The 19,908-nt window shown below is 47.6% G+C and overlaps 1 protein-coding gene across 2 annotated transcripts; it reads right to left on the reverse strand.

The window, feature by feature from the left end:
* Nucleotides 1-905: 905 nt before the first annotated feature.
* AIFM1 (apoptosis inducing factor mitochondria associated 1) lies at nt 906-19,821 on the reverse strand. 2 transcript variants are annotated; one of them, XM_078863317.1, is made up of 18 exons: nt 19,615-19,821; nt 17,347-17,495; nt 16,919-17,027; nt 16,169-16,198; nt 14,951-15,037; nt 13,761-13,964; nt 11,033-11,160; nt 10,229-10,359; nt 9,651-9,741; nt 8,838-8,999; nt 7,987-8,095; nt 7,346-7,450; nt 6,928-7,016; nt 5,982-6,122; nt 4,849-4,991; nt 4,316-4,440; nt 2,471-2,691; nt 906-1,926 (listed from the first exon to the last, which is right to left on the reverse strand). In XM_078863317.1, the coding sequence occupies exons 1-18, from the start codon at nt 19,718-19,720 to the stop codon at nt 1,855-1,857; spliced, it is 2,202 nt and encodes a 733-aa protein (XP_078719443.1). In that variant the 5' UTR covers nt 19,721-19,821; the 3' UTR covers nt 906-1,854. The 2 variants fall into 2 exon arrangements, with proteins under 2 accessions (XP_078719443.1, XP_078719442.1); XM_078863316.1 differs by lacking the exons at nt 13,761-13,964; nt 14,951-15,037 and having other exon boundaries at nt 911-1,926.
* Between the last annotated feature and the right edge of the window lie 87 nt (nt 19,822-19,908).

Consider the following 19,908-nt stretch of genomic DNA (forward strand, 5'->3'; position numbering starts at 1 on the left):
GCTGGCGTTATTGACACTGCCTTATGGAAAAATGCGTCCCGTAGTTGGCTGACGTTTTAGGCAATGACTCTCCTTCAGTGTGTTGGCAAGGAGGGGTCGGCAGACAACCAGCGTGTGTGAGGAGCCACATTGCGGTGTGCAGCACCCTGGCCGGAGTAGGCCGAGTTCGAGATGGATGTGGTGGAGGGAGATTGGGCAACGGACGTCACCCTGGAAGAGGCGCAGGATAGCAGCACACACAGACAGAAAACTAGAGCAGTCGACCCCATGCAATAGTGGAACCGTTGGCTTAGAAGACCGCTACATTTTCCAGGTGCATCAAGTCCGACAGGTCTGGGATCGCTTTAATGTTTCTCCAATTCCTGCTGACTTGTGCATTGCATGGCCCACTTTAATCGAACGGGGGAGATAAGCATCAACTGTACTGGAATTCAGCATCAGACACCTGCGTTGAGCAGCGACGAACGTGCTTTAACCATGCTCGTTATAGCTCACGGATTTACAGGTGGCATCTGGCACTTGAGCTGAAAACGCCCTCTCGTGGAGGTCGCACAAGGAGTCGCCACTTTTTAAAATGAGCCACATTCGTAGTTTTATTTTTTTAAGCAAGATTAAGAATAATGTGCTTAAATGGGCAATGTGGTTGAGCGAGAGCAGTGGTTCGGTTCATGTGCCGTGCATGAACCAGGACAATCCAAGTTGGATTCATGGCCACAGCTATTATCAGTGGCAAGCGATATCTGAAGTGGTCCTGGGCTCCCCCTTTAATCACTGTCGAGCGTGGTGGCTCAAACAACCACCATGACAGGCATATTGTGCACATGACTTTATTGAGCGATGGAACATTGGTCTCAAATGACTTCATTGGTAAATACCATGGCAACATCGCAACCTATTGACAGACAATAGAAATTTGAAGGCAGGTGCTGCGTACAACTTGTGCAGTATAGGGACAACTGCAGGGAAATGGAATGGTTGAGATGTGATGCGATGGAAGGTGCATTTGAGATTCCAGGGAAATTAAATTAAGTGCCATATACGCAAATGCAATACAGCACACGCCATTCATTGCAACCAGGGACCATCAATTCCACACATCTCTCACATCTCACAAAGGTTCATTTTTCATCTGCAGGTCGCAATTGACACAATACTTTATTTGAAAGCATCTTTGATGGAAACATTTTTTATTTTCACAATTAGACAACAGCCCCAGCAGCAAAACGCAGGGATGCAGGCTCAGTTACGTCCTCCGATGATGCCACTGTCCTAAGATAGCGATTCATGACAACCAGATTTCCAGACGCAAGGACTTTATATACAATTATAAATTCTCAGAAAAATAGTCTCAAGTGCTTTTGTTCTACGACCAATACATTTCTAGATATTTTTGGGGAATTTCTCATGTTCCTTCATCCAGGCGATTTCACCACAGACGGGACATTAGAAACCGACACACGTTCATCATCGCCGTCAAGTACCCAGCACCGACTCCACATTCCTGACTACAAGTTCACCTGAAAGTTGTTCTGAAGCTTCTGATATAAGAACAGGGAGCAACCCGTGGCATTATAACTTATATCACAATGGCGTGCAACCAAACTCCACAAAAAGTTACAAGGTGCAATTTTAATTCATAATATAAAAATACATTTCTCGTTCATAGCTGCTGGTTCAGTGTCAAGCCGCGCTCTTAGGACTTTATATGCAGCCAGTGTTGTCCGCGACCACCAAAATCTTGCTCGCACACTTTCATTCCCCTACCCATTGCCCTCTGCTCCCTCTCTTCTACCAAAACTTCTCTCGCTTTGCCGATGCAGGCGGGACGTGGAGGCATTGCTGGGTGGATTGCCCTTACTCTTCGTGGATGTTGAACAGTTTCGCCACTTCGTTCAAATCCTCATGCACTTGCCCATCCTTGATGATCTGCAGAAGCGACACAAGGGAGAGGGGGAGGATGGGAAACATTCTCGCAGAAAGGATGGCACCACCGCGTGCCAAGACAAAGGCACTGACAAAATTCATCGCAGAATAACTTCTCGAGTCTGTTAAATCGCCTTTCTATCCACTTTAGGGGCACACCTTAAATATGGCATGCAAAGAGTGTTCAGCACATGGAGATGAAGCTGAAATATGAATTTCTCATTGGCGAAATATGCCAGGGTACAAGAAAAAAAAGACAAATTTAATTGTTTCTTTTGTAGTGAAGTCATTGATGAATGGGCTGGAGCTATCAACTCACGACATTTGAGAAGCCAGTTAATCACCGGCAGCTACCCAGCATATCAGCGGTGCGTGCTCAGTGCTCTGTGGATGGACGGACGATCTGCACACTCCATAATCCAGTGCGTAGATGTTGAAATAAATAAACTGGCATCACCGGAGCTGGGTTTATTGTTAACATCGATTCCAGTCTCGTTTAATGTTTGTCCTTAACAATTTGGAATTTGACCCCGTGGTGCACACCCACCTTGCGCGCGATTGGCATGCGATTGAAGATGTTCCACAGCACGATGCCAACGACCACGTCCCCGCGCAGGTAGAACACCACGCCCTTGCCGTAGTCGTCACCCGCCTGCGGGGGCTGGGGCACGGCGGGCTTGGGGGTGGCGGCCGAGGGGGCAGCGGTGGCCGTTGGCTTGAGGCTCGTGGCCACAGCTTCTGTCTCGCTCTCCGAGCGGATGTTCGTGCCTGGTAGGGGGGACAGGGGGGATCAGAAATACAAACGGGACTCGAGTGTGTGCGTGAACGTGAGAAGAGTGCCGAGCTCAAGGGCACGAGCCTTCCGAGGTCTCATCGTCAACCTTCAACTACCCGCTGCTGGAAGGTCTCCCACAAGTCATTGCCGTCGCTCACAGTCTCGTGAAGGAACAACCCATCCAGCTTCTACACACGAACCGACTGAAACGCTCCATCTCCATGGTGGACATCGTCTTGGGCACGTTTCCCTCGCTTGGCCGTCAGTCTCGACCACCGTTCATCATCCCTTCAAGCGAAGCGCCGTGCTCAAGCCAATTTCTTAAGAGGCAACACGATACCTTTAAGTTTGCAAATATTCACCCATTCCCTGTTTTCCACTTCCTGTCTCTCAGGGTAATTACAAGCATGCACCTCTCTACATGCTTCACGTACTTTTCAGTTTTTGTTCCATTTTCTTTATCAATGTCAAAGTTTCTGATTCATGGCATACAATCTTAAGTTACTTGAACGTTCTCGATGTATTTACAATAAACTATAAATCGGTTACAAAAAGCACATCACACTATCAGAAAAACAAGACTTCTCACCGTATTCGGGAGCAACAACTTTTTCGAAAATTTTCATTGGCAGCAACAGACAGATCCAGTTGGGAAATAGCAAGTGGCACTGAGAGCTCTCCTTTTTGTAAGGCCACCACACCCAGTGAATGTGGCACAGCAGATGCGTGAGTGATCATAAAACTGACAAGCATATTGCCACAGAGCATGAACAGTGATAAGCCTGTTGTCTGCATACCATACACTACGGCTGTCTTCGCTGCTCTGAAGCTTCACATCTGATAAGAGACAATAGCCTCTCTTGGCATGTAATAAAGAAAATTACATTCCAGTTCATAAGGGAGTCTAAAAAGATTTCAGGACCAATTTTTTTCTCGCGCGCTTTTGTTTAAGCCAGCAAGTTCTGAACCTGTTTCAATTTTCAGAGTATCACAGCGGCCAGGTGTGTCTTGTGCATCTGATAAGTCGACTTTAAAATAGACTTGCTTTACAAATTCACAAACATCTAAACACATCCAGTGAACCTATTTATAATCTCATCTTAAACTTATCCATGTCGTGTGTATTTGACAAAGAGCAAGTTAAAATCAGATTCCATGTGCTCTTTGCGATGAGTACCATAATCTCCTGACTAGAAGAAGCATCCCAAACGTTCAAGTCATTTTGAAAAAAAGTGTCTTTTAATGGGTATAATATGGTACGATAGGAGTTTAATATGAATGTGCCAGTTGAAGATGGGGAGAGATGTCCTCTGGAAGATGATTCTGAACGGCTGGCGGTGTCCCCCCATGTGCTCTGGGTGGTCATGTATCAACTACGGAGAACTGTCTTTCGGAAGATGGCTCCGGACAACAGATTATAAAACGCCTCCAGAGACAAATGCATTTTATGGATTAGACGAGGCACCCCCAACTTCTTCTTTAAAATACAGGAACAAAGTACATCTTGTAATCCGGATACTGCGACATCTGACAATAGCGAGGACGCGTATTAGCGAGGACGCGTATTTGCGCGCACGTTGCTTCGGGTTAGGAATTGCAGAAACGAACGCCGGGCACCTGAGGCTTCGGACGCCGCCTTGGGGGTGTCCTTGGCGCTGGCTTTGGCAAACACTCCGACTGTCGGCAAGCTGCTATCCACGATGCCGATGGCCTCGTAGCCGACCTCCGGGCCCAGGTCACTCCTGCAGAACGCAAGCAACTCGCAAGTTTATAACCATGCTGGCACGCGCACACACGCGCACACACGCGCACACACGCGCTCGCTCGCGTTATTTTACATGCAGCTTTGAGACACTGGAGGGCGCTACAAACCACTGGGAGAGCACGATCTGGACGATAAAGATTGTAAGGGTGACGAGGGGGCGGTGCTGCAGGAGGGAGATAAAAGGCGAGTAGAAGGTGTGAGACAGCAAGCAGGTGGTGAGGCGTGGTGAGGCTTGAAGGCAGCTGGTGAGAGAGGTGGAGGGTTGAGGATTGGCGGCAGAGCGTGACGGAGGCATCGAGAGGGTGGTGAGAAGCAACAGGTGAGGATAGGTGACAGCAGGTGAGAGAGAGGCGAGGCTGGTGTCCGGTGCGAGCGGCGCGCTCACCAGAACATGGACTGGTGCCAGTAGGGCTTGGCGCCGCCGGTCATGTTCTCCCCGGCGAGGCGGCCGCTCACCACGGCGTGGTCATGGTGCTCGACGCGCCGCCGGCCCAGCTTGATGTCGTAGAAGCAGGCGGCATCACCGGCCTGGCACAAAGACAAAGATCTCCCGTGTAGCCTTAACAAACTTGGGGCAAGTGCTGTTCGTGAGTAGCTTACAGTTATAGACATACACGGTGCTTCAAAAAAAATGTTAACACTTATATGGGACTACCGTTATAATGGAAAAAGAACGAATACACTGCAACATAACAAATGTATGTTAATAGCTTCAAAAAGTCAGTCTCCACTTATTCGCCATCATTGTCAACGCGTGCCTGGAATCTTCTCCAGGTGGTCTCCAGAGCCCGGAGGCACATTTCTTGTGGTATTGTTGCAACTTCTCAGAAGTCTTAACATTTTTCTGAAGCACCCTGTTCATATCAGTAGATGTTTTGGCCAATTGTAATTTTGCAAGGCACATCACTGCAGGATAATTTCTTGAAATGTCACCTATTGTCATTCAGTGTTATTGACAAACATCTTCGGTTTTGTTGTCAGTCGTTGCTCGTGCAGCACTGCCAATGCAGGCAGCAGCAGCAGCAGCACCAGATTATTTGCTTCATATATCGAGACAGCAGAACCCCTCTTAACAAGCAACCCTGCTAACGACTAATCGCTTTAACAACAGGCCTCCACAGAGCCCCAATGTGTTCGCTTACCGACCATCCCCCCTGTTAACAGGCTATTGTAGGTATAGTAAATATTAATTAATGCATTGATTAACCGTGTGTTTTTTTTACATTATGCGTTTATAATGTTGTTAGTATCTTTATGTATTAATATCCATTGCTTAGATATTATAAGGTACTTTTTTGGGTGAAAAAGGGTAACTTTCAATGCGATAAGAATAAATTATGCCTTAAACATGTATTTCCTATACTCGCTTCATGATCAAATTATTTAACGACCAGTTTCGTGGAACCAAGTGCCGTCATTAAGAGGAGAGGTTCTACTGTAGTGTAATTAGCATGTACACACACACACACACAAGCACGTAATTTCAATATCGGAAAGCATCTGCCCACGGCGACTCACCACCCACACGTTGGAGCAGGCCTGCAGCTCGGCGTTCACCCGGAATCCACCAAAGTCCGGGTCCACCTCCAGCGCCGACGTCTTGGCGAGATCCACGTTGGGCTCCAGCCCCACGGCCACCACCACGTGGTCTGTGATCACCTGGGTGACAGGCGCATCGTGAAACGCAGACGCACGTGTGAGATCTCGTCAGATATCGGACGCTCGGCAGTGTTCAGCCTGGCTAGTAATTGAAATGCGAGACTGCAATTGGAATACCAGCCATAGTGGTCTTGGGATGTCAGAATCGGAATCTTTATTTATCCAGGAGAAATCCGATGAGCCATGAAGATCTTTTTCACAGAGAATGGCGACACGGCAATGGATGCATGGCTCCAGTTGTGTGGAGCTTCGAGCGTAACCCCACCCATATGAGCGCGCTTTAATCTGGTTTTCCCCACATGAAGCACAACTTTTCACGGCTAAACGTCCGAATGCAGAGGACACCTCCTGAAAGTGTCTCGAGAGACTTGTCCTGGTGAATGGCCACCATTGAAACGTACGAGTTTTTAGCGCACCAAACCTGGCAGCCGTAACGGCGTTAACCGGTGCCGGGGAAGCACTCTCATTCAAACGGTTAACTCCGTAGATGTGAGGGGAGAGGGGTGGGGGGCTTTCCCTGGTAGGAAGGGGATGGTTTAGTTTCGTGGTTTAGTTCTATTTGTATGTTTCTGGGAGATTTGTTTCCATTTCCTGTACTTTGCACTTCTATCGTGCTTTTGTATTGTTTGTTGTTGTGACGTTCTTGCCCTTACTGGACATCTGTGCAACAAAAAAAAGCTTTGTAGCTCATCGGATTCCTTCAATATAAATCAATATTCTGATTCTGAATTCCAGCCGCCCCGCTGCTGCCGCGGCCGCCACCACGACCGCCACGACCGCCACGACCACCACGACCACCACTTACCGTTTGGCCGTCGGCGAGCTTGAGGTGCACGCGACCGTCCTCGCTCCGAGCAGAGCGCACCACCGTCTCGGGCATCACCTTCACGCCCTCTGAGACACGGAGCGCATGGCAGCCTTCAAACCTCCCAACTCTCACGTCAAATCCCACTGCGCCTTCCCTCCCCTCTCCTCGCAATAAGCCCTTCTCACGCATGCGACATTCAAGTCTAACTTAAGGAGTTTTATTATCCACGAAAAAAAGTAGATTTTTAAAAAATGTATGAAGGTGCACAGCTTTATTATTGCGATAGACGACACCAGATGTGGCTCGCAGCCAAGTCGCAATTCATCACGAAACACTTGAGGGAAGATACATCATTCTTGACACCTCTTGGCACAGAACGAGTGGCAATGCTGCCCCGCCATTCGCTGGGACTCACCGTTGCGCACTTTCTGCGTTGTCCAGTTGCTCAGGTACTCGGGAAGGACCTTCCCCATGTTGCCCTTCTCTGGGTACAACTGGATCACCTCCAGGCCATCCTTGACTGGCGGAGTTTAGGGGGAAGATGAAAGGGAAGGGCAAAGACAGCATTGCCCAGATGATTAGGACGGTGTCCGTCACAATAAAGTAAATGCAAACTCCGCCTGTTCCATCTCTATGGGATAAAGTGTAACCCCCTCGAACACTTGGGTTTTCACAATAAAGTAAATGCAAACTCCGCCTGTTCCATCTCTATGGGATAAAGTGTAACCCCCTCGAACACTTGGGTTTTCTCTGGGTGCTTCGGTTTATTTCCACATGTGAATACTCATTATTTAGCCAATAACATCTTAATATATAGACGACCGCAGAGCTTGGGGGAAAGTTTGACGCCGGCTCACTGCCTGGCCGGCTGCCTTCCCGCATGTCTGCGGTTCCTGGCGCATTCGGCCGAGCGTATACCTCGCGGCGCTCGCTTCACAAGTTGAAATTCCTTCGGATAAAGCACCGCCGCTGCCGCTGCGTGATCGCTGTAAAGGATGGCGCCGCACGAGCACGCGAGAAAACGAACGATGCCGAAGGTGCGTCTACCGCCGGTACCTTTGCGACCGAGAGCGCACGCGAGCTCGCTACCCAGGAACCCGCCGCCCACGATAGCGATGGACTTGACCTCCCGAGACACCTTCTCCAGAGCCTTGAAGTCCTCGATCTGACGAAAGATTGCAGACGCCGTCGTGATAAACAAAGGAGACGAGGCATTCTGGACACCGCTTTGCAATCCAACAATTTTGCTCGACACGTCTTGGCAGCGTGTGCTTAAATGGATTGTACATGGGAACCTGGAGTGTGGGTGTTACTTCTGGTGAGAGATAAATGAGATATTTAACAAAATGAAACTGTTTTATGCCTAATTATCAAGTCTGATCAAGACTCAAACGCGTTACGAAACATCGTGAAAAGTCTACTTGGACTCAACTTTAAATGTCTACATTAAAATCCCACTAGTATTGTTTTCACGTAATATTCTGGAAGACCTGGAGCACCAATGTTTACATCTTTCGGTGCTGGACCACGTGTGGAGCCCTCCCGCCCTCTTCGCACTCGCTGCCACTGCTGTACCTTGAGGCTCCCCGTTCTTGGTACTGGTCCCAGTTACGACTCCGACGTTCCATGACCCGACCCCCCCGCACCCCAACCCACCACCGCCTCAGAGCACATTCAACCGTAACGTACCGTATTATTTTTGTAAAGCACATTGAGGAGCGATTGCATTTAGACGCGGTACGCATCCAAATTGCCATTGTTTGCGTCCGCAGACGCGTGCCGATGCGTGCGAATACGACGTTCTTACCCCATGCGCCTACTGGACATCTGTGAGAAAAAAAAGTGCTTTATAGCTCATGGGATTCCTCCGGAGTAAATAAATATTCCGATTGCAATTCTGACCACACCTTCCGGAAGAGCGTCGTCTTCTTCTGCACGTCCTCGCCCGCCTTCTGCACGGCGGAGATATTCCGGGGCGTGCCACCCGTCGCGATGAGGCACTTGTCGTACTTGATCTCGTTGCCGTTGCTCAGCTTCACCTTGTTCTCCCGGATGTTCAGCTTCAGCACCTGCGTGGCGCACAGAGCGCACAGGTGTCGGGCCGCTCGGCACAGGGTCCCAGCTGTGATTGATTGGCGCTGCATTTGCTTTCCTGCCAAGGTCGGTTAATTTTTTACAATTTCCAACCGAGGTCGAAAGCATTAAAGTATTTGCTCTGTCCATCTGCACAGTCTGTAGGGGGTGGTCATGGCAACACTTTAAAAGACGATCCAACAGGATACCCATTTTGTTTAAATGTGTCGCTATTAGGAACTTATCCGTTAGAAAATTGACCAAATTGATAAAAGCGATGGCCAAAACTTGGCGATAAAAACAGCGCAAAAATAGATGAGCACTTTTGGCCAGGGAGATGACGTTACACACCATGCCCATGTCCTGCTTCCCCTCGATATCGTTACATTTAACGTCATCTCGCTGTGCAGCTCCATAGATACAATTATAACGAAATTATTTACGGCAAGCGCGTGCCGGAAAGTGTCGCGGGATCCGTGTACATGCACGATTTTTTTCCCTTGTTCCAGCTAAACCCGGCCGTTACGATCAGCCTCGTATCAACGCAGCAACGTGCACGGAGAAATTTTAATTTGCTGAAAACATGCATGGCTTTATTAACGTGGGTGGGATGGTCCAATGCGGTGTAGCATATTGTTGTCAGTCACCTTTGTGCCCTTGAGAACGGCGACCCCTCCTCCGTCCTGGTATGGCAGGTCACGTGCAGTGACGTAGAACGAAGCTGGCTGGAAATAAATGCTGCAGGGCAAAGAAAAAAAACGTACGCATGCACAGGGACAGAGGCAGGCAGACACGTACGCACACGCTCCAGGCTTTTAAAATGTGCATTCGCTCCAGCAATTTCAAATGACGTGTTATGTCATTCATAATGCAGCGACTTCGGTGTACTCATGTGAAATTCTATTTGGCCCTCTCATTGCTGCTTTTCATACACCAGTCCTCATATGCTAATTACTAGTGTTAGGAATAGAGCAAGTCACTTGGAATGTATCCACCTTATCCCTTTGGTGGACCCAACACAGCTCTGTATGACACACAGCTCTGTGCAACACACACACACACAGCTCTGTACGACACTCATTTGCTTTCCGGCTCCGTGAATAAGCCAGTCTCGTCATTGCGTTGGCCTCGCTCATTAGCGGACTCCCCGTGCGCTGTATCCGACCGGCAATGGGGAAACGAACAGCGGAAGGGTTGTGCCGCAGAGTGAACTCGAAGCACGGACCTCCTCTCCTTGTCGTTCCACTGCTTGAACTTGAGCGTGTCGGCTACGTTGGAGTCGCTGGAGAACCACAGCTCCTTGGAGAGCGGCGGCCGCATGTAAGGCAATTCCAACTCTTCTGTGACGATCAACACCTGCCAAAGGGAGCGGCGAGTGTAGTTCATTAACAAATTAAAAGATTTTGACCCTTGTGCTAAAACGCACCACAACCACGTGTCAGCAAGTTTGGGTGTATGGCTGGTCACGGCCAGAAAACGTGGGTGAAGGTTTGTCGGTGCATGATCACGTGTGCATCCACGCGCAAAATCGTGGCTGCGTGCGTGGCCATGTGGTTTACATTTGTAGGCCATAGGCGACACCGTGCACGACATTGGTCGAGCCGAGTGGGGGGGGGGGGCGGTAGATAGCGCGGTGCTCTGCACCCCGTCAACTGGATTCAATTCATACCCGCAGCTAACGCTAGTGGTGGCTAACATCTGAACCAGTCATGGGCCTGCCCAAGGTCAACTCTGCTTGAAACAAGTACCTGGCGCAGTCTGTAAATATAAGTGCTGGAGCAGACAAGTGGACCATCTTCAAAGATAACAGCACTTGTCCGCAGAGTTCATAAGGCTCTATAGGGCATCTATGTCTGTGCATGTGCCACATTCTGCATCTTTCCACGGCTGCCTCTATACATTCACGTTTATGTTGGCTACACAGGGATTGTTTATTGTTATTGGACCAGACACCGGTGTACACCACACCGACTGCGCACGCTCAACTGTGTGTCCGTGTTCATTCACCGAGTGACTACGGCGCTCGCACCTGAGCTGCAGGCTCCTTGGCACGAATGGCACGTGCCGCGGCAAAGGCGGCGGTGCCGCCCCCGATGAGCAGGTAGGTCACGTGCTCCGGGATGGCCGGCCGCAAGTGCACTGGCACAACCTTCACCGCTGAGGCACAAGAGCCAGGGGACGCACAAAGGGAACACGGGGAGGAGACACACTGGTCGGCAAAATGATGGCTTTTGAACAAACGGGCTACAGCGAAGAATGGGGAACAGCAAAGAGGGGAGTGCAGCGTGCATTTGCAAGGACAGAAGGATGATTCGTAAGAGATGCCCGTCGTGCTTAATGAGCAAGTCTCAGAGAGGTTAACGTTTTGTTTGCATTAGCAACAGAAGGGGTTAAACCTGGAAGAGAACGACATTCAATGGGGACATGCTTTTGGAAATTCCCCTGAAGAACCGGTCAATGCACGACAACCACGCTGCTGGGATCTGACGTGCACGCGTTTCCATCAGAACCCTCACATCAAAACCCGAGCGATTCTCATATTGCGGAGGACCACAGGACAAGTCAACCACATACGACGACAACTCTTAATACCAAACGAACTTTCTCAGCGGAAAAACACATTTCAATCTAATTCACTAAAATAAACCAAGCATTTAAATTTGTAATGATCTAGATGGTGCACTGCGAAAACGTCCACAAATTATGTAAATTCAAACACACACGAACACACGAGAACATTGAGGGTATCATTTTATTTCCCAAATAGCAGAAAAAAAGTGCACGGGAACTGATATTCACATCACTGACATGCACTGTAGGGTGTGAGCTGTTAATCATAAAAACCTTCACCGAAAAAATATAACCCAACATCAATTAAAATTTAGCTAATTTCTAAAACCAATGCATACACCTGCACTGTAGATTATACGTGCCGAGTCCCTTCTGTGTCTCCTGGGAACGTACAAAGATTAAAAATCACTTTTATACCACTACGCAACTTTAAAAATGGCAATATCCATTGTGCAAATATCCTCTTAACTAAGTTGATTGTCAAGCCGCTCTATCACAAAAGTCTGTGAATCGCTAATACGAAAAGCTGGGAACACTGAAATGATTTTGCTTGGAAGCAGGTTTGAAAAGCGAAGGCCTACGCACAATGTGGCCACTTTGGCAAGAGTCGCCACATTCAGCTCGGCTTGGCATTGCTTAACCGCTTCATCTCTAGACTCGAGATATTTTTTACGGGGCACAAGCTTGCCAGTGACACAAACAAAAGGTGGTTGCTCAGGCCGTTCCTATGCCTCCTGGTTCGGCGCTTCAGCAGCTGAAGTGGACGCCGGTTTTATTGCATCGCCGTCTTCTCCTTGGCCGTCTTCTGCACTTGGTTTCTCGGCCTCTTTGGCTGAGGGACAACACGGCAGCCTTAGCAAGGCAGGCATCGCACACCAACGCAGCGAAAGAAAACCGCTACGATCGTGAAGGGCACAGCGTTGCGTTTGTGCACTCACCAACATGTTATTTTGTGGCAGGAATGGCACGTGGATTTTCTTTTTTCAATTTAGAGTGGCGGTGAAGGGCATGCGATGGTCAGCCGTGGATCTGTTATGTCCTAACATTACACTGTCAAGCACTTTTCATGCTTATTCTATCTGCTTGAGATATATTTTGATTTAAAGCTTTCGTGACTGACCCCAGGATAAAGCATGTATAAATTATGCTTTTGTATCGTCTCTTAATAAGTGGTGTCATTTAATAATATAAAAAAATGCCTGTGTTCAATAAACAATTCTAAAACAAATATAACATGGAGCTATATGGGGAAAGAGAAGTGCATGATTCACCTGCCTTCAAATGTATTCTGCCACTACGTTCCTTGACGCTTTTCGCCTCCCTTCACCATGGTAATCCCACAAATGAAACCGTAACCCACACTTTGGGCTTACATCCTGGCACACTACTGACCATACTAGGCATTATAGGTAGTTATCAGAGACACTTGTATACCGCATCCCATATTGTTGAGAGGTTAGCTTGATTCAGATCAGCTTCAGTTAGTCCTCGCAGGAACTTCTCCAATGCTTCCACCAGAAACGAAGATGATGAACGCCGATAAAATCTTCAGTCGCAAGTGATTTTATGAAATTGCACCAATCATGGCGCAAAAACAAGATCCACCAACTGTGTATAGCCAAGTTAGCTTAGCGCTGTGAGCAAATTTTTGGCGATTGAAGTTTCTGCCGATGCCAGCTTAACATGCAATCAATCTATGAGCGAGATTATTTGTAGTTAAATATGAATGAACTTAACTGAAAAGCAAAAAAGTTATATTTACTTGAAGTGTTGTTAAGCATTTAAACGGTTTTGTAAAACAATGAATAGCCTTTTAGAGCACACGCATTTATGCCTCGTCATAAAAAATACAAAAAGTATTCACTGCACTTTTAAAAACCATAAAAATAAAGTCAATAAACCCCAGGATAAAAGAGTGCAATGAAGAACGCACCAGCAGGAATAATAAAAACCAAAACATTTAATGTTAACTTTCCAATGAACGTTAGTACAGGGTGGTCATGACCGTGGAGTTAAAGGGAGTTGCAAGGGTTGTTCAGGAATGATCAGTAACGTGAGGGTTAGTGAAGCATGCTATTTGTCCACAAGCATAGCCTTGCTCCCAAGGGTTCAGACAGCATGCAGTGCTTCTGCCGAGAACTTGCAGGGCTAAGAGAGGTCAGGGGGATACTCTCGACGCTGCCTACCACTCTCCGTCGCCTCCTCGGATGCCTGACCCTCTTCCAGTTTGTCTTCAGGCACAATGCTGGCCTCCTCCCCAGCAGGGGCCTCTTCCTGGGTGACCGCCACCTTTTCCTGAGTGACCGGGGCCTCTGGCTCAACAGCAGAGGCCTCTGTGGCTGGCGCTTCTGCCTCGAGGGCCGGTGGCTTGGTATCTGTGGCCTCATCGGCTGTAGATTATGGAAACGCCGTTTGCACGGGTGGGTTTAGTGGGAAATCACAGACGGTAACCACCTTTAAAAAGGATGATCATGCTGCCACAAAAGCTATTCAATAGGTGACAGATATCCCAAAAGTAATGCAACCGATTGCTTTTCTCATTAAATAAATGAAAATCTGCGTACCTGGTCTAGGCTTTATGGTGAATGTGGCAACATAGTCCACTTCAATTGTGCAATGTACTCAGACTTACTCAGGCTCATGTATAGTCGGGCATTGTGGTGCCAGATGAAAACCTCTGCCTTGTGACAAATGCTCATGAATGAACATCTCACATTTATATAATTTTAAAACATTCCAATAAAAAACTGGAATTACTTTTGGGATATCTCTCGTACATCTGAACATTATATTTTCCATTCGTGAAAGAGAATTATGAAACTGAAAACCCCATGCAGGATAACATCAATGAAGTAGTGCAGCTATCGAGTGTGCAGGTGGTGTGCAACTGCACCAGGGCACACAGGCTGGAGGGGCCCAGGCATCAAGCTCTGAAGAGGGGAGAAATTGGATAGGAGGCCCCATTTCATTCCTTGTACCAGGGTCCATGCCGACCATGCTAAGCCACTGCACTAACGTGTCTTACAATCACTCGCATTTTTCCCACCAAAAAAGTTATATTCTCCACCGACATGCAGGAAAACGCTCACCCTGCATGCACCGCTGCACGGCATAATGAGTACAGGGTACGAGAAGGGAGCCAACGACAGGGTCACACGAGCACAACCTAACACTGACATTAAAACCAGTTCGAGTTACAGGAAAGGACAGGTATCAACAGGCAGGCACAAACGCATATCCGAGATTATTCTGCCAAGTGCAAACTCAAACTAGGAAACACTGGTTTGCTCCACAGACTACAGAAGGGTAAGAGACATGAGGAGGCCCAATGCTTCAAAGTTAAAAGTGATGCAAAGGTCACGTGGGATAACCGGACCTTTACTGTCTTCAGCTTCTGCCTGGGAGACAGTACTTGCCCCTTCGTCAGGTGACTCAGTGTCTGCTTCAGACGTGTCCTCTGTGACTGATTAAGGACAACGGCACAGTTCACAAGACCGTGTCGCCAATTTACAGCGGCAGTTTCGATAGCAGAGATATGCGCAGTTGATCGCCGTACAGATTTGCGCCCCAGAAATAATCACAGGTCTCCATACAATTTAAATTGTTCTCTGTAAACCGTGAAGTGAACTCACCACATATTAATGATTGAGCAAAATATTTGCTAATGTTAGTCAACAGCTGGATAAGCGGTTGTGAATTTGTTGATGTAATTTTTCTCAATTTATTTACATTTCAAGATGGGCATCTTGTCACCAGACGAGTAATTCATCTCACACAGCAGTGCACACCCGTAGCGCAGCGTGATGCACAGGATACATTTTTCACAGGCCTTCTCAAAAACCCCAAGTGGATTTTTATCATTACACATTATACGGGAGGCACTTCCCCACAACCGCTGCTATGGGACCGTTTGTCGTACGACAGTCAAACCGATGGTATTTTTAGATTTTCAGAGCTGTCATTTAACCAAATAATAAGTTCAAAACTAAATTTAACAAACTATCTTTTTGCAAAGTTTTATCGGCGACCGGGCAGAGACCATCATCTCACTACATTTCAGAACCTAGTTTAGTCATGGACTGCTGCCTGGAATCGAACCCAGGCTCACAACGGTGGTAGCGCCTTGCTCTGAACCTCTGAGCCACCCGGCCACTTCTTGTATTGGGGCCAGCAGTTTGTTTGCTTTATTTTTAAAAGTAAAGCCAACGCTGGCCTTCAGAGAGCAATTATGCCCCTGGTGTAAATTGTTTACTTTTTTTAAGCAAATGTTTCTCTGGTAAGAAATGCTCAAAATGGCAAAAACCCAACTACCACACTTCAAAAGAACACATGAAAATGGTTAATTCCAGTCAGTAAACACGAGCTTCCCTGTGTGTACTTTTTAAGTGATTCATCTTTACTAGATATAACCCCAAAGTATTAAATGTCTGTGATGTTCTGAATTAAAAAGTAGATGTAAGATCGGACTCCATTAAAATCAGCATGCAAAATAGCACAGCTAATATAGTCAAGAGCAAAATATATTTTCGGCTGCTTTAGCGATGTTTTGAAATGCAGAAGTTTGAAATATATTAAAAGTCTCCTTCAGACTAACCTGTTTCATCTTCAGCACCCTCTTCATTCTCTGAAAAAAAAAAAAGCAGATTTTTAATATAGACAACCATATACATTAGGTATGACAAATGCACCATTCTAAGCCAATGGATGAAAACTACTTTTAACTCTAACCCACTTTCCTTGACCAACGCAAACCAGTACGAAGCTAAACTTAGACTCGCGTGATTCAGAATAAGCTCACGCGATGCACCTGCACTAAATATACACTGCAACTGTTCTGCAAGGCAGAGATTCGCTAAGTTATTAGGATTCATTCATACAAATAATAAAACAATTATTGACAATCCTTTGTCGTTCCACTGCTGGATGATGGCCTCCGCATGCCGTGTCAGTCATGGGAGTTGTTTGGCTATACTTCACCCACAGCCCAACAATTCAACGACAAAACATTCCTTGGTAGCACTGCCAGATGTGCGTCCCTGAGTCTCGTGACTCTGCTTCAGGAGGATCCTGCCAAGTTTCCGCAGTAATAATGATGACTATGCATATTCCAATTGAGTAATTTGCAGGTAAATTTTCAAATTTCACAAATTTGGACCGCCGATGCCAGCACACAAGGGCCTACGTGCATCTTACGGTTCACACACCCGTAGTATTAATCATGGCGGCTGTTGGTTGGATGTGTGGTGCTTATATGAGAAATGTTATCCAGCTACGGCATCCCCTTTACCCAAATTTTGTTGTATAATGGACAGCACTAAGCATTGAACTGGGACTCTTTACTCACCAGCGGGGGGCCACTGCTTCGGTTTCCACTCCTGCTCATTCTGCTTCTTGTTTAGGTAAGTAAGCGTATCCTGGAATCTGCTGGCATCTCCGTGCAGGATGTTGTATGCCTGCGGGATACCGAGAATCGCCGATCCTGTAACGAACCCCTCCTGAACAACCGCATGTCCGTACATAACAGCCCCTGTTTGCCGATCCACCGCTCGATGAGAGCATCCCCACGCCGTACAGTTAAACAATCGCAGCCGATAACACCTGTGCTATGCCTGGAAGGCAGACACGCAGGCACTCTGGACGTTCCAACTTGCTTAGCTTCCAGAATATGACAATATCGAGCCCATTTTGAGGGATTTGGCCACAGGCTGAAGAGTCAATGGTCGCTAATTCTCAAAAGAGGAATCGGGACAAGTGGTGGCTTGTGGGACTCACGTAGAGAACGGATGCGATCCCGGAGAGCCCCATGGTGCCATACATGAGCACATTTGTCAGGCTTCCCCCGGGGACGCCGCCGGTGGACATGGCTCGGGTGGCACGCAGCTGAGCGAAGCCCTCGCCCTGCCTCCTCGCCAGGCTCGACACTGCCACAATAAGTACAAGCGCAACAAAAATACAACGACGAGCGGTGAAAACATCGCCGAGGGCAGCTCCAAGGCACATTCACGTCGACAAGATCGGAACAGTGTGTCCTCGAAAGTGTGGGCAGTCATACAATGTCCTGAAAAATGTTTTGGGGTGGTCTCATCATCAGCCATGATCAATCCACTGTTCCATGAAGGTCTCTCCAAGCTGCCACCATCTACTGAGAACCTGCATTTTTTTAAATCAAAGATTAGCATGGTTGGCTGCGTACGGTGAGAAAGAAGTTCAACGTACATCATACAAATTGCACCCTCAAAGCTCAACACTAAATAGCGTGCAGAGAAATGCTGACTTGCTGCATCTCCACGCTGCGCGGAAACGTTGCACGCCAGGCTGTTCCAGTTTAGTCCTGTGCTGTACAGTAACCACTGTAAATTGGACTGTCCGTTCTGGAATTGGCTTGTGATGTTTTACCTTCTGTATTCATTTCAAACATTTTGGAGCAAAAAAAACAATGCCATTTACAATGCAATTACAAATACCATTAATAGCTGCCAATTAACTAATTTGACCTTGATGGATAGGGGTTTTGTGAGGGAATGAGAAATCCTGGGGGCAACCGCACCCTTGAATGAGCCTGGCATTTCGAAGACACGCTGCAGATGGGGAGATAGGGTCGGGATGTTTCGCTGACTCGCGATGTTTATTCGTAGCAGGCATATATATTGCAAATGTTGTGGATTTACTCTCCAACACACCGGTGGGCTGAAGTAGTAACTAATGGGCGCGTTGTTTACGTGATAAACCTTATTGGCTGTCGGGTGGTGGAGGGGTTACGACACATTTATACTTACGCGATTTAACTCAAAAATCTTTATGATTATATATTTTAACACGTAGGTTTTCGCGACCAATATTATCCATAAACATAATTTATATTTACGCGATCTAACCCAAAAAAACCTATATTATGGATATATTTTTTGCAAGTGGTCATGACATCCATTGGCGCAATCTTGCGAAACAACGTTGTTGTGCTGCTCTAGAAGTAGAAATATTATCAATTATAAATATCCAAGTGGCTAAACAAGATCCTCCTTAAAATTGAGTCTTCAGACTCCGCAAGGCTTTCTGGTTAAATAGCATCATTGCTGTTATATAACTCTAACTTGCAATTCCTGACAACACTGCCTTATAAAAGACCATATTTTTTGCGGTAGGAATAACGTTTTCAATTATTATTCTATGTCTGTGATCTTCACCGGCACTGCTGTTAACCAAGCTGTTTTTTTTTATGTCACTGCACTGAAATATAATTCGTCCAAAGCTTTGCACGAATGGTTATAAGTCTGGCTGCAATGCATGAATAACTACTCATCCATTATGTAAGCTAGATTTACGCCCAATGACTTTCAACAACATTCACATTAAACCGCAACAGACAGCATTCATCTACTCTAGCATCAAGGAATACACCAGGTCTCTCACCCAATACACTCATCGTCTGTACTAAAAGCAACAGCAGCTTATACTCCCCGCATTAAGCGATGGTTATTATGATAGCAACACAAATGTACACACAGTAGCAAGCCAAGGGTTAGAACAATGTGGCCTTATTTCAGTGTTCTCCTGTGATAGTGTCGGTGTCAAAGGTGATGAGTTTCCACTCGAGTGGTATTATCATCGGCCACGGTCATTCCACTGTTGGATGAAATCCTCCCCAGAATCGCAATCTCTTACGGTGGAATAATGCGCCTAGCAAAGCACCTGCACACGTACGTATTGCATTGCACGCAAAAAACATGAAGAGAAAACTATAACGGGAGACAATTACCACCGCAGTAGCCATCAACGTAACCACAATAAGCACCGACTGGCCCAATGGAATGGGCGTCATTGGACGGGGGTGACCTTGGCACAAACCCCGGTTCCTTCTCAGCCCTTGGCTCCACGCCACAGCCATTGCCTGGCGCTGAGCGGTCAGCAAAGATGAGGGAAGGGGGGAGGAGGACGAGTGAGAAGCAGCAGGTGTAAAACAACGACAGAAAGATGAGACTTAGGGCACCAGCAGAGACCTCCGCTACATTCTAACATGCAGGCTCCCCAACGCGTCCTCACCATTGCGGCCGACGTTCCGCGACGCGAGCCTCCAGCAGCAGGACGACGAGGAGGAGGATCGCGCTACGGGGGCGATCCTCTCGCACACGGCGCGGCAGCGGTACATTGTGTGTGGCGGTGGGTGGCGGCGAGTGGCACGCGTCTGCTGCTGTGGGTCTCTCTCACCACGATGGCTGCTTCCAAGTCACTCACCCCCCTCCCACTCAACACGCGCGCCAGACGCGGGGGAACGTCATCTCTACGACGGATCACGCGCGCGCCGGGTCGGCCATCTTACGTGGGGAACGACGGTGG

The sequence above is a fragment of the Lampetra fluviatilis genome, chromosome 15 (genome assembly GCF_964198595.1).
Source record: "Lampetra fluviatilis chromosome 15, kcLamFluv1.1, whole genome shotgun sequence".
NCBI classification, from domain to species: Eukaryota; Metazoa; Chordata; class Hyperoartia; order Petromyzontiformes; family Petromyzontidae; genus Lampetra; species Lampetra fluviatilis.

Bases quoted from the DNA above. Each gene is read 5' to 3' on its own strand.
- AIFM1 (XM_078863317.1), bottom strand. From the start codon at position 19,720: ATGTACCGCTGCCGCGCCGTGTGCGAGAGGATCGCCCCCGTAGCGCGA. The intron at 13,965-14,950 runs GTCCGGTTATCC...CATAATCTACAG, and splicing joins AGAAGCTGAAGACAGTAAAG to CCGATGAGGCCACAGATACC. The intron at 8,096-8,837 runs GTGTGGTCAGAA...ATCTTTCGTCAG, and splicing joins AGACGACGCTCTTCCGGAAG to ATCGAGGACTTCAAGGCTCT.